We start from the raw sequence: 15,062 nt of genomic DNA on the forward strand, positions 1-15,062 counted from the left end.
TTCAAAAATCTCCAATTCATTGTGTGCTGACAAAGAATCAAGACAATTTCTTACTGGAAACCCTCTTTAAGCACCGACAGGTCTTTTAATCATCTTTTATAGATTTTGTTTTTTGGGGGGGTGGAGTCTTGCTCTGTCACCTAGGCTGGAGTGCACTGGTGCAATCACAGCCCACTGTAGTCTTGACCTCCTGACTCAAGTGATCCTCCCACCTCAGCCTTCAGAGTGGCTGGGCTTACAATCACGCACCACCACACGCAGCTAATTTATTTATTGTAGATACAGGGTCTCACTATGTTGCTCAGGCAGGTCTCGAACTCCTGGGCGCAAATGATCCTCCTACCCCAGTCTCTCAAAGTGCTGGGATTACAGGCATGACCCATCATGCCCAGCCAGAAGTATTTTTAAATGTACCACACATTTCCATAACGAAGATTTTTTTCTAAATCATTTATCTCCTATCTTTTCTTATTAAAACTCTTCTCATTTAAACAATCTAGTCATTAAGTTCCATCTAATGCACAAATATGCCTACACAGTCACTATATATTAGTAGTATGGAGTCTCTTAAACATGCATTTGCAAGCACATACCCATACAAACTTTTTAGTGTGTTGTCAGCTAAAAATCTGCCAAGTTATATAAAATTTATTGGGGTTTAATATATTTCCCCAATAAATGTGAATAAAGGATATACATTTAGTAAACTTATTGGAAGTAACACTAATCTTTGAGAAAGTTAGTTATAAAATATTGCCCACAAAAATAAAGTACCAATGTAGTATTTTATACAAAAGTAGAAAGCATAATTTATGCAATTTTTTAAATCCCTTAGGCAGTTTTTTATATGTCACCCTTAGGCACTGGTTTCATTTTTCTAGAGTTTGGTAAAAATGCCCACTGCTGGAATGATACATTCACAAAGGCAAAGTGATTACACTAAGAAATTTAATGGCAGATTTAGAGAAGATAAGAAAATAACAAGGGAAAACACTGTTCTTTTACATATGAGAACAAGAAAAACAATCTTTTATCCCAGAGCAGTAAAATAAAATATGCTGTGCTTTTTAGTATCCTTGGTAATAATTAATATTGGTATTCCTTATAACAGTAGTACAGCTAGTAAAAATTATAGGTTAACTTTACTCTTTGCAAACATGAAACATCCCAAAGCAGTTTTAAAAAAAATCTCCTGAAGTAGGTATCTACTGCAGAGTGGTCTGATGGCAGAACAGTAATATGTCCACACCAGGGGTAGTAGGAGATTTGAGAATCTCATTTACTGCACCAGTGGAGACTGAGCATCATGGCGGTGATGCTCTTAGCATCTAGAAAAGAGCCGGCCTGTATTAAACAGCATCCCTGCTGACCTATTCATCAGCGAAGTAGGTATTAAGTAAGGCTCCTTTACCATTCTTGGAACGGAATGCCTCACAATCTCAGTTGTTGTTAAGAAAAAAACATAGTAAGATTATTAGGAAATGTTAGCATTCAAGCTATTTTCTATGATTTACATAATTTACCTTAATAGCATCAAGCATTACAGTCAAATATTACAGAAACACTGGAATGCTGGTACAGGACAAACGAAATGCAGAGAAATTGCAAAGGAACAGCTCTTCACATTTCTAATAATTTAGTACCCATGGAATTTTAAGGAAAACTGTCCCTTTTAGTCACTAAGTTTAATGTCTATAAAGATAATACCCACACTCAAATCAATTTATATAAATATCTTACAGCTAGATTTTAGGATGTTACTCTTTATGTTTACAAGATTCAAATTGTTATCTGATCAATAAGTGGATTAGATATTTTTATCTACTACATTTCTAGTGTTATCTGACTAGCGTTTAATGAATATAGTTACTTTTTGTAGAAATATAAATATTATGTAATATGCAAATTAACTTTAAAGGTAAAGAAATTTTATCATAGTCTTCATAAAATTTAAAGTGCTTTTGGTTAAAAATCTATAAAAGCAGTCTGAAATAATGTATATTAAAAAAGGACATGAGTATAATTTTCCATTATGAAGTATTTCAAATATAGCCATGTAACTTTTTAAGAAAAGCCACTCAGACTGTATATACTAGGCCATATACAATACACTGATTACTTCTCCATAACTTAAGTTCCAAGTCTTGAGATCGTCTGACACCAATGTCACAACTAAATTTAATTGGGTATTAACAAAATTTAGTTATCAATATCAAACAATCATTGCTTCAAACACTAAGTTCAAGGCATGTCAGAAGGAAATATTCAACAAACAGGTTTGTTATGACTCAGTAGAAAACACTTAAATATCTAAGTTACAAAATATTAAGAACTACTGAAGTAAAAACTCTTATTTATTCACTTTACTTATTAGTATTCACTTTAAGTATTTAAGTATTAGTTCCTTCAGCATATATATGTCCTCACATTAAATACATATATACACCATTAACTCTAAACATATAAAATAGAATCTGGTGGCTGCACCAGCACAAATGAAGGGCTGTGGAATCCACAGACACATCTTCATTTCTGTATTCTCTTTATCCAAGACAATGCCTGAAACGTAGTAGACAGTAAATATTTGTTAAATGAAATTTTAAGCAGAGAAAGATAAATTTAATAACAACCATGGAAAAAAAAATACTTTGAACTTGAAATGTGAGATTAAAATATTTTTATTTATAACTGTTTTAGAATTAAATAAAAATTAACAATGTCTCCTCTTTAGAAAACTGAAAACTATATAAATTTACCACATATCTACCTGTATTTGAAGAAATATGCCAAAATCTATTTTTGGTGTAATAAAACGTTAGCTACCTTAACAAGTACAGTATAGCAAAAACATCTTCCTACAGCTATGGTGAATTACAGATGAAGTATTTGCTAAAAAAAAAATTTTCATAGATAAAACAACTAAATTATCATTCTGCTTTCTGATTGATGATCAATTCATTTGGGAAAAACAATTGGTTTGGATATATCCTATATATCTTATAGAACAACACCTAAATGAGTAGTAAGGTTGTCTGAATGCTATTACAATAAATAAAACCTCTGTAAGAAACGATTGTTGATTCATGACCAATAAGTTAAATTGACGTAACAAATAACTCCAAGTGTATCTATAGTATCATGACATGAGTTCATAAGCAGAGAAGGTACAAACAGAAAAGATATATATTTGTATATTAAACTATGCTACAAAATGTTTATGTTCTTATAAATGAAAATAAATGCGCAAAAACACTCTAAATTTTTTATTATGTACAACTAAGCATGAAACCACTCAGAAATTAGGTATTATGGAAAAATCCCACTTGTCAATATGGTACACAGAACTATTTTTTAAAAAGAACTATGCTCCTTTTCTAATCTTTCAGCTGTTTCTTGGTATTAATTCAGAATATATTATTTTTATAATATAGTAATATTATTAAAATAAAACCTTTTAAATGGCAGAATTACAGTAAACTACTTTCAAAAATTATTTTCCAAAATGCAAACTGATTGAAGCAGATCAATGAAAATTAAAACATATTCCTTTTACAAGTCACTTTAGAAACCTATACCAATGATTTTAGAAATAAACTCTCCAGCAATTTTATTCTCTGGGAAAAAAATAAAGCAATATGTCTTTGAGATTTTAAAATCAGAGGTATCTCTGACAATCTTTTTTTTTTATTATTATACTTTAAGTTTTAGGGTACATGTGCACAATGTGCAGGTTTGTTACATATGTATACATGTGCCATGTTGGTGTGCTGCACCCATTAACTCGTCATTTAGCATTAGGTATATCTCCTCATGCTATCCCTCCCTGCTCCGCCCACCCCACAACAGTCCCCAGAGTGTGATGTTCCACTTCCTGTGACCATGAGTTCTCACTGTTCAATTCCCACCTAAGAGTGAGAACATGCGGTGTTTGGTTTTTTGTCCTTGCGATAGTTTACTGAGAATGATGATTTCTAGTTTCATCCATGTCCCTACAAAGGACATGAACTCATCATTTTTTATGGCTCCATAGTATTCCATGGTGTATATGTGCCACATATTCTTAATCCAGTCTATCATTGTTGGACATTTGGGTTGGTTCCAAGTCTTTGCTATTGTGAATAGTGCAGCAATAAACATCCATATGCATGTATCTTTATAGCAGCATGATTTCTAATCCTTTGGGTATATACCCAGTAATGGGATTGCTGGGTCAAATGGTATTTCTAGTTCTAGATCCCTGAGGAATCACCACACTGACTTCCACAATGGTTGAACTAGTTTACAGTCTCACCAACAGTGTAAAAGTGTTCCTATTTCTCCACATCCTCTCCAGCACCTGTTGTTTCCTGACTTTTTAATGATGGCCATTCTAACTGGTGTGAGATGGTATCTCATTGTGGTTTTGATTTGCATTTCTCTGATGGTCAGTGATGATGAGCATTTTTTCATGTATCTTTTGGTTGCATAAATGTCTTCTTTTGAGAAGTGTCTGTTCATATCCTTTGCCCACTTTTTGATGGGGTTGTTTTTTTCTTGTAAATTTGTTTGAGTTCATTGTAGATTCTGGATATTAGCCCTTTGTCAGAAGAGTAGATTGCAAAAATTTTCTCCCATTCTGTAAGTTGCCTGTTCACTCTGATGGTAGTTTCTTTTGCTGTGCAGAAGCTCTTTAGTTTAATTAGATCCCATTTGTCAATTTTGGCTTTTGTTGCCATTGCTTTTGGTGTTTTAGACATGAAGTCCTTGCCCATGCCTATATCCTGAATGGTATTGCCTAGGTTTGCTTCTAGGGTTTTCTTCTAGGGTTTGTATGGTTTTAGGTCTAACATGTAAGTCTTTAATCCATCTTGAATTAATTTTTGTATAAGGTGTAAGGAAGGGATCCAGTTTCAGCTTTCTACATATGGCTAGCAAGTTTTCCCAGCACCATTTATTAAATAGGGAATCCTTTCCCCATTGCTTGTTTTTGTCAGGTTTGTCAAAGATCAGATAGTTGTAGATATGCAGCGTTATTTCTGAGGGCTCTGTTCTGTTCCATTGATCTGTATCTCTGTTGTGGTACCAGTACCATGCTGTTTTGGTTACTGTAGCCTTGTAGTATAGTTTGAAGTCAGGTAGCGTGATGCCTCCAGCTTTGTTCTTTTGGCTTAGGATTGACTTGGCGATGTGGGCTCTTTTTTGGTTCCATATGAACTTTAGTTTTTTCCAATTCTGTGAAGAAAGTCATTGGTAGCTTGATGGGGATGGCATTAAATCTATAAATTACCTTGGGCAGTATGGCCATTTTCACAATATTGATTCTTCCAACCCATGAGCATGGAATGTTGTTCCATTTGTTTGTATCCTCTTTTATTTCATTGAGCAGTGGTTTGTAGCTCTCCTTGAAGAGGTCCTTCACATCCCTTGTAAGTTGGATTCCTAGGTATTTTATTCTCTTTGAAGCAATTGTGAATGGGAGTTCACTCATGATTTGGCTGTTTGTCTGTTATTGGTGTGTAAGAATGCTTGTGATTTTTGTACATTGATTTTGTATCCTGAGACTTTGCTGAAGTTGCTTATCAGCTTAAGGAGATTTTGGGCTGAGACAATGGGGTTTTCTAGATATACAATCATGTCATCTGCAAACAGGGACAATTTGACTTCCTCTTTTCCTAACTGAATACCCTTTATTTCCTTCTCCTGCCTAACTGCCCTGGCCAGAACTTCCAGCACTATGTTGAATAGGAGTGGTGAGAGAGGGCATCCCTGTCTTGTGCCCGTTTTCAAAAGGAATGCTTCCAGTTTTTGCCCATTCAGTATGATATTGGCTGTGGGTTTGTCATAGATAGCTCTTATTATTTTGAGATACATCCCATCAATACCTAATTTATTCAGAGTTTTTAGCATGAAAGGTTGTTGAATTTTGTCAAAGGCCTTTTCTGCATCTATTGAGATAATCATGTGGTTTTTGTCTTTGGTTCTGTTTATATGCTGGATTACATTTACTGATTTGCGTATGTTGAACCAGCCTTGCATCCCAGGGATGAAGCCCACTTGAACATGGTGGATAAGCTTTTTGATGTGCTGCTGGATTCGGTTTGCCAGTATTTTATTGAGGATTTTTGCATCAATGTTCATCAAGGATATTGGTCTAAAATTCTCTTTTTTGGTTGTGTCTCTGCCCAGCTTTGGTATCAGGATGATGCTGGCCTCATAAAATGAGTTAGGGAGGATTCCCTCTTTTTCTATCGATTGGAATAGTTTCAGAAGGAATGGTACCAGTTCCTCCTTGTACCTCTGGTAGAATTCGACAATCTTAAAGAACTGTACTCCTATTGTTCTGACCTAACTACAAGAGTATTGGGGTAGGGGAGGTAAGAATGAGTAAGAAAAGATATAGAACTATAAAAAGGATGAAACAGATTAATTTAGAAATTCCCATATTTTTTTAAGAAAAAAAGAATTAAAAAGCATAACTTGGCTTTAATATACTTCTGGAAAAAAAGACAACAGTATTTATTTAAAAGCTGACAAATGGTCTTCAAAATCATATCTGATCAAATTAAAAATTTAGAAAGAATACCTATAAACTTTACCCATTTACTGCATGTATTCTTCTATGTTATGATGAGAGCAGAAAGGAAAGGAGAAAAGAATGAAATACCAGAATTAATGCTCTGTCACCCATGAAGTTCTCTTACTGGAATGAAAATTTTAAAAATGATCCAAGATAATGACTGCAAAATTGTACTAAAGGTAAAAACCAGGTAAGGCTAAAATAATAATCTGAAAAAAAATTTAAAGTCATATTTAAGTTCAATGTATCTGAACATTAACATAAAATGTTAAATGTGCTACTATTCTCTTTACTTGTGAGACTAGTTAATGAATAGAATTTTATTTAGAGTTCAATAGAGAATAAAGAAATTCAGAATAATGCCAACTACAATACAATATTGCTGCTAGTACTATTATAAATTTATTATTCTCAATTGGAATTTTAATAAACTTTAAAGAGTCCTTGAGTTACTATTTTTATAACTTAATTATAGAATAGATTAGATTTGAAATACAATGGAAATAAACTTTTGCTTCAGGATAATTCTGAATGTCTATATCATACACGATCAATTTATACATGAAAGAAGTTTAAACAATTATTTAAGCAGTAAATCCAGCTATAAAAATAGCACATCACTATAAAATAAATTCTTAAAACAGGTGAATATAAAAATAATACATGATCATCTCATATAGACACATTATAACTAATAAAAAGCAATTTACCTGCAGGTACAAAATATAATTCATTGCCAATTTTATTTACATTTTCATAAAAGTGTAAATACACACATACATGTTTATAATTACATTTTTCAGCAAGTTTATTTCCATTCAAATGACCCAATGTGTTAACAAATTTCTCTAGATGTCAGAGACAGTATTAACAGGTAAAAGGTCTGTTTGCATGGCTCATCTTAAAGCTAGAATGCAAAAACATTGCCATCTAGTGTTTGTACCAAATAAGCACTTTGAAAACAAACGTATTTCTGTTTTTCACTTAAAAAATTAAGTGTATGTAGGTTAAATACAAACTGCCATTCCCATGGCTAAGAGTATAATTTTGATAGAAGAATAAAAGGAGAAAGAAGAAAAATAGAAAAGGTCACTGGGAGTCAATGGGAAGAAGAAAATATAAGGCATGTGAGAGAGATACTCTTTGGATGAGATTCCTGCCACATTTTGTTCTTGAACACAATATACATGTTATTAGATTTTCTTGGATACTTTACCGACCAAGCAAAAGTAAAGATCAACTCCTTAGAACTAGTTGCATCTATCTCTACGTACTCCCCGACCCTTTGTATTCCCAATGAGAATAACTAAGATCGTGTTCCTAAATGACTTGCTATTAAATTCACCTAAATTCATGTATAGCAATACTTTAAATATACAAATTTATCATTTTGATTATAAAAAGTTAATTAGAAGAGATAAAGAATAACAAGATCAGCAACCACAATTGTCAAGTTTGAAAAAAAATTTAACTTCGTTAACAGACAAAGATACATTTTGGGCCAAGTTGTTTTCTTAACTACGTAATATTACTGGCACTGCTATAACCACGAAGACTGCTGACATTGTTCATCATAGTCAAAGGCTCAGAGCAGCTAGTAAATCTCTAAATCAGAAGCCTCCCATTGTTTCTAATTGCCATATTTTTTCCCCAGAGGATAAAATTGCTGAAGAGTTTACTTCTAAAAACAGAAAATGCTCTATGAATGTAAAGTACAATATGTAAGGTACCAATAGTTAAGGTGTGGCATGTGGTGGCAGTAGTGTTACTATGACTACTACTACTACAATCACAACTACAATGACAACTACCACTACAATATAACCCCATTCAATCCCGACCAAACCAGGGTGACAGTTCACAGGTACGCCTTGCTTTTCAAACCTTTCTTCAGATCATATTAACCTTTCTTTCTGAATCTCTAACCTAAACTCTATCCTTTGGAAATAAGACATCAGGTGCTTTTAAACTATTATTTCTGTATTTACCCATTTATACATTTCTGTATAATAAACATGTATCACTTATATAAATGAGAAATATTTAAAAAACAAAAACTCCTACTCGGCCGGGCGCGGTGGCTCACGCTTGTAATCCCAGCACTTTGGGAGGCCAAGGCGGGCGGATCACGAGGTCAGGAGATCGAGACCACAGTGAAACCCCGTCTCTACTAAAAAATAGAAAAAATTAGCCGGGCGCGGTGGCGGGCGCCTGTAGTCCCAGCTACTCGGAGAGGCTGAGGCAGGAGAATGGCGTGAACCCGGGAGGCAGAGCTTGCAGTGAGCCGAGATTGCGCCACTGCACTCCAGCCTGGGCGACAGAGCGAGACTCCGTCTCAAAAAAAAAAAAAAAAAAAACTCCTACTCATTCTCCACAGCCAGGTCTCATTTTTCATCTTCTGTGAATTCTTTCATCCTGCCCAATCTAGAACTGATCTCTTTCTGCTCTAAACTTCTCAGGAGCACTATCTAGCATTCATTTACAGCCTTAAGAAAGTATTTTCATGTATACATTTTAATGCCCTAGAATAAATTATAAGCTCATTGAAAGAAAAAACATGTACTATCCTTCATTGTGCCCCTCACACAGGTAATTTGTGGGCACCTGAGAAGTACAATCACATGTGATGCAAACATGTTTCTGCTCTTTTCAAAAGCACTGTCTGTCTCACTTCCCTAGGCTTTAAATCTCAAAGGTTTACTCATTGCATCATATTGTAAAAGTTGTTTAATCTCTCTGACCTAATGTAAGGCTCAATTGCTTATAATAAAGACCTGATAATTCAAAATACCTGCTAATCTAGAGTTACTGCAACAGTAAACACAAAACAAAAAATTCCTATGTTGTATGTAGAAAACTATTAATAAAATGAAAAGTTTGATTAAAAACCAATTTCAGACAAAGCTTTTTTAGAAAATACATGGGAAAAATCCCTGTAACACAAATTAAAACTGAATTACTTTTTTAAAGTTATCAGCATTAGTGATCTACCTACCTATCTAGCTAGCTATCTACCTATATAGCTAGCTATTTATGTTGCCTAGTAACTGAGTGAACTGAGTTTCTTCAAGAACACAGTAAATGTAGACACAATTTTCTATACATGCTGACATTTATAAAAACTATTTAAATTCAATGTTGAGAAAATTGAGACTATATTTGTTACTCAAACTCTTCTCTAAATGAAAAATTAAAAGTTACCAGCACACAATAGATTACAAAGTCTGACAGCTATTCTGGGGCCAGATTTATTCAGTGAATTAATTAAAACGCAAGTATTATTTACACAGCTCTCAACCTAAAAATGCGTAGAGAAAACAAAATGCTCACTGTAATATCTGACATGACTTTGCTTTTAAATAAATACTAGTTATATCATTTTGCTTTTTCTTCTATCCACTTGTACCATGTGCTAAGCATTGTTTTTCTGGACCATTTAAGAAATGTACTCTGACTATAATTTTAATAAATTTTTTTTTTCTTAAAATGTCAACTAAAAAACAAACCTTAACTACTTGTTTTTTTAAAGTCGTATTTTCTATTTTTATGCTTTGCTGCCACCTAGTGAAATTCTGAGAACTTAATTATTCTGGAAAACAGCATTTTTTAATAAAAGCACATCTATCTGCAAAGTACATAGATGAGGAATAAGGACATTGTAGATTATACTCTTACAAAAAAATTTTTTTAAATTTTGTTTTCATTAAATTACAATTCATCAACTTAGTCATCAAGCCACTTGTTTAATTAGCAAGATAATTATGATCATTTAATTTTAAAAATTCCTTTATTGAAAAAGAGCCAAATTAAATTATTTGCCATGAGGTGATACTTGTAAACATATGCAAATTTAGTGGTACCTCTAAAGATTCTATATACGTAATTTTCAATTACTTACCAAAAACATGGTTCATTATATAGTTAAAACAGTAACATGTTGAACAAAAATCTGAACGCCTGGAATTCTATTGACTCTACTATCTGAAGAATCCCACAAAGATGACAGATAATAACTTATGATTAAGCTTACCTGGGAAAAAATATTTGCTGTTGGAGCAACTCTGCTGTCCACGATACTATATAATATTGCTAATAATCTGTCTAGTGGAAATGGTTTTGGTCCAAGCAGATGATTGCTCGTCTGTAAAAAACGAAACAAAAACATGGATTTTCTACTTATACCAGAGCACTCACTTTCTGTACTACAAAACTGCCAGTAACAATGTATTTATGTTATATATAGTTCCCCTAAAAATGCTAACAAATCTAACCTGCAAACTCTAAGTTAAAAGTTTATCTGATATGATCATGATTTATCCTTTTTTTAAGTTTGTTTTGTTTAGAGACAAGGTCCGCTGTCACCCAGGCTGGAATGCAGTGGCAGCGCAATCATGGCTCACTACAGCCTTGAATTCCTGGGCTCAAGCCATCCTCCCACCTCAGATTCTCCTCTTGAGTAGCTAGGACTCTAGGCACACACCGCAATGTTTGGGTATTTTTACAAATTATTTTGTAAAGACAGGGTCTCACTATGTTGCCCAGACTTGTCTTAAACTCCTGGCCTCAAGCAATCCTCCCCACCTTGGCCTCCCAAAGCGCTAGAATTACAGGCATGAGCCACCATACCCAGCCATGATTTATCTTTTAATATATTCCTCAAGATTTCTGACTTAGTATCAACAAATACTAATTAAAGAACTCACAGTCATCTGGTCTAGTCCTAAATATGCCTCCTATTTTGCCGTTATAACCAGGTGTTAAGTAATTTCGCCAAATCCAAGATAATAACCAAACCAGATTCCTAAGTTGTAGACTAGAGCTTACTACTTATTTCTCACAATTCCTCTTTGTACCACTGCCAGGAAAATTCAACATTAGTAGCTCTAAAAAGATTAATTACAGTAAGTCGTAGCTTAACTTAGAAAACTAATAAAATATTTTATAAAGTAAATAAGCCAGCAGCTTAAAACAATGTAAAATTAAAAAAAATTTTTTTCAAGATTGTAAAATGTTCATACTTGTATACAAACTCATATGGTATAATTCATGTCATCAGAAACGAGACAATGCTCAAGTTCCATTCTATTTGCAGATAATTTTAATAGCCAATAAATATTTATTTCTTTTTTTGAGACAGAGCCTCACTCTGTCACCCAGTACAGTAACATGATCTTGGCTCCCTGCAAACTCCACCTCCCAGGTTCAAGTGATTCTCGTACCTCAGCCACCCAAGTAGCTGGGATTACAGGCATGCACTGCCACACATGGCTAATTTTTGTATTTTTAGTTTCGCCATGGAGGACAGGCTAGTCTCGAACTTCTGACCTGAAGTAATCCGCCCACCTTGGCCTCCCAAAGTGCTAGAATTACAGGCGTGAGCCAGTGCACCCAGCCACAAATAAGTACTTTATATTAGCAATGGCAAATAAAACTGGAAACTGTATTTACATGCATGGGAGTAACTATTTATTTAAAAGAAGAATGAATGTAAAGAAGAATACCTACTCAGAATTATACAATGAAGTTTTTACCTCAACTAGAAATTATTTTCCAGGTCTTAAATTTTGTAGGCTTTCGTCATTAAATACTTCAAATATACAAAAGAGTACAGAAGTGAATATAATGAATACCAATGGACTCACCACTCAATTTTATCAAATATACTGTGTAATACGTGCAGAGAAACAAAACATTAGATCACATTACAGATAAGTTGAAGCTTCCTTCAACCCTCTCTCATCCTATTCTCCCTTTCCTACTCTAGAAAAATTCCACTATCTAGAATTGGATGTACTCTCATGAAGGTTTTATACTACTGCATATGTATCCACAAACAATATACAGCATTGTTTGCATGGTTTAAAATTTTATATAAAGATATCATTTTGAACATACCTCTCTACCAATTGCTTTTTGAAATTTATCCATATAGATACATGTAGCTCTAGTCCATTTTTAAATTACCTTACAGAATTCCATTTTATGACTACTTTAAAAAATTCATTATTATTACAAATAATCCTGTGACTGATAATCTTGTACATTTCTCCTTGTGCACATGTGTGAGTTTGTCTAAGTACGATTGCTGGATTTAAGCACAAGGCAGAGACAGTGCTATGTGTTTGCCAACACTGTTTCTTCTCTGAGACACAAGAAGACTACGTTTCTCAGTCTCTCCTGCAGTTAGATAGAGGTCATGTAACCGGGTTCTGCCGGCCCAATGAAATATGAATAGAAGTGATGTAAGCTACTTCCAAGCCTAGTCTTTCACCTACTTTCCCTTTAGCGGCAACTTCAGAGGCCACAATGTTTCACTTCATACCACTGTAAGATGAAAGAGGGTCACTCAATTCATATTCAGTTATGTTGTAAGCAACATAACTTCTGTTGTGTAAAGCCACCAAGGGTTTGGGGGGTTTTGTTTGTTTGTTTGTCTGTTTGAGAAGGAGTCTCACTCTGTTGCCCAGGATGAAGTGTAGTGGCGTGATCTCAGCTCACTGCAAGCTACGCCTCCCAGGTTCACGCCATTCTCCCGCCTCAGCCTCCCGAGCAGCTGGGACTACAGGCGCCTGCCATCATGCCCAGCTAATTTTTGTTTTTATATTTTTAGTAGAGACGGGGTTTCACCGTGTTAGCCAGAATGGTCTCGATCTCCTGACCTCGTGATCCACCCGCCTCGGCCTCCCAAAGTGCTGGGACTACAGGTGTGAGGCACCCCGCCCGGCCGGGGTTTGCTTTTTACTACAAGCATAACCAGTCTATCCTAATAGTAACATATTAACTTCGGTAGATATTGTCAACCTGCAAAATAGGCAGACTATCACTCTTCTACATTATCACCAGCACTTGAAATCACAGACTTTTTTAGTTTTGTCAAACCAAGAGTATGAAATATCTCATTGTTGTTTTAACTTTTTCTCTCATTAGTGAATAAGGCTGATAATCATGTCATGATTATTAGACATTCAGGTTCCTTAGTGTATCATTTATCCATTTTGCTATCGAATTTTTGTCCTTTTCTTATTGGTTTGTAATGAGTCTTTAAAAATTCGAGACATTAGGTCGGGCATGGTAGCTTATGCCTGTAGTCCCAGCACTTTGGAAGGCTGAGAGGAGTAGATCATTTGAGACCAGCCTCGAACTCCCGGGCTTAGATGAGTCCTCGGTGAAACCCTGTCTCTACAAAAAATACAAAGATTAGCCAGGCCTGGTGGCGTGTGCCTGTAGTCCCAGCTACTAGGGAGGCTGAGATAGGAGGATCACTTAAGCCCAGGAGGTTGAGGCTGCAGTGAGCCATGATCACGCCATTGCACTGCAGCATGGGTGACAGAGTGGGACCCTGCCTCAAAAGTAGATAAATAATAAAAATTCTAAACGTTAACCATCTGTCTGTTGTAGGGGTTCAAGAACAGTGGTAAATATCATCGTAGGCTTTGGAGTCAGGAAGTCCTGGAATAGAGCAAAACTGCCTCTAAGAATAAGGGCAACAAAACTTGCAGTTTCTATAGTGCAGAGTTTATAGTTTAAAATTCTCCATCTTCTGACAAGAGAAGCAACAGTGGTTTGGACATACAAAGTGGAAGAAGTGATCTAAACAGTCTAAATGCTGCTTTCACCAGTTTCAACCTTACCTGACCCCACCTTCAAAAGTACTTAGTGCTTCTAATCCCTAAACTTTTTCCAGATTCCTAAAGCCAAATCAGCTAAGTTTGAGGCTTAGGTTTTAGCATTTTCTCTAATCTGCTTGGTCACCTCAATATCTACCTACCATGCAATTCCAAATTTTGGGGGTCTCTCATCTGCTTAGTATTTATGAGTTTACCTTTTTTATTTCTTCAATGTCATTGTCGTGGGTGCTTCAAAGGGGAAAGAAAAGAGGAAAATGCCTGTATTCCATTGGCTGTATTTAATTAAATAATCCAGGGTAAACTTCTTCATCTACTAAATCACTAAAAAAACTTTGTCAACTCAGTTTTAATCTCCAGCACCAGCTCACTTAAATGTGCCATCAATCACAATCTTCAACATAACAAAATTCTATTACGGTATAACAGTACCATATCAACACAAATAAGTTCCTATATTCAAATGACAAATACAGATGTATCTATTTCCTGTATTATCTTCATTTCTTAAGTTTCTTCCATTACAGAAATTAAAATGTAAATACCTTTTCGTGTTTTTTTAGAAAGTTGGTTTTCTTGATTTTTCCATGATGCTGCAATTAAGGAAAACAAATTTTAAGTTGAAAAGATAGTGTTCCACAAAACCAGAAAACATTATTTATTTAAAACATGGCACACATAATACTAATCTGTATATCTTAGGTTTTTAAATAGTTATTCTTCTTATCACCTTGTATATATATTAGACTTCAACATATTTTAGGCCAATTTCCTTTAGACTTGGATTGGATATAAAATTACTTTGGCATGTAAAAAAAGAATTTCTAAAATAAAATAATGACATTTCCTAAAAGAGCTTATTATATTGATTTAGTACAGCA

The 15,062-nt window shown here is 34.6% G+C and overlaps 1 protein-coding gene across 2 annotated transcripts in view; it reads right to left on the minus strand.

Annotated features, from left to right (window-relative positions):
• Positions 1-15,062, minus strand: part of ORC5 (origin recognition complex subunit 5) — an 82,576-nt gene that overhangs the window by 25,542 nt on the left and 41,972 nt on the right. For both annotated transcript variants that reach the window (XM_055283530.2, XM_063642094.1), the window contains exons 11-12: positions 14,727-14,774; positions 10,587-10,697 (exon numbers count right to left, since the gene is read on the minus strand). In XM_055283530.2, the coding sequence (XP_055139505.1) occupies positions 10,587-10,697; positions 14,727-14,774 (159 nt within the window). The remainder of the gene's footprint in view (positions 1-10,586; positions 10,698-14,726; positions 14,775-15,062) is intronic.

Source organism: Symphalangus syndactylus, chromosome 6 (assembly GCF_028878055.3).
Source record: "Symphalangus syndactylus isolate Jambi chromosome 6, NHGRI_mSymSyn1-v2.1_pri, whole genome shotgun sequence".
Classification (NCBI taxonomy): Eukaryota; Metazoa; Chordata; class Mammalia; order Primates; family Hylobatidae; genus Symphalangus; species Symphalangus syndactylus.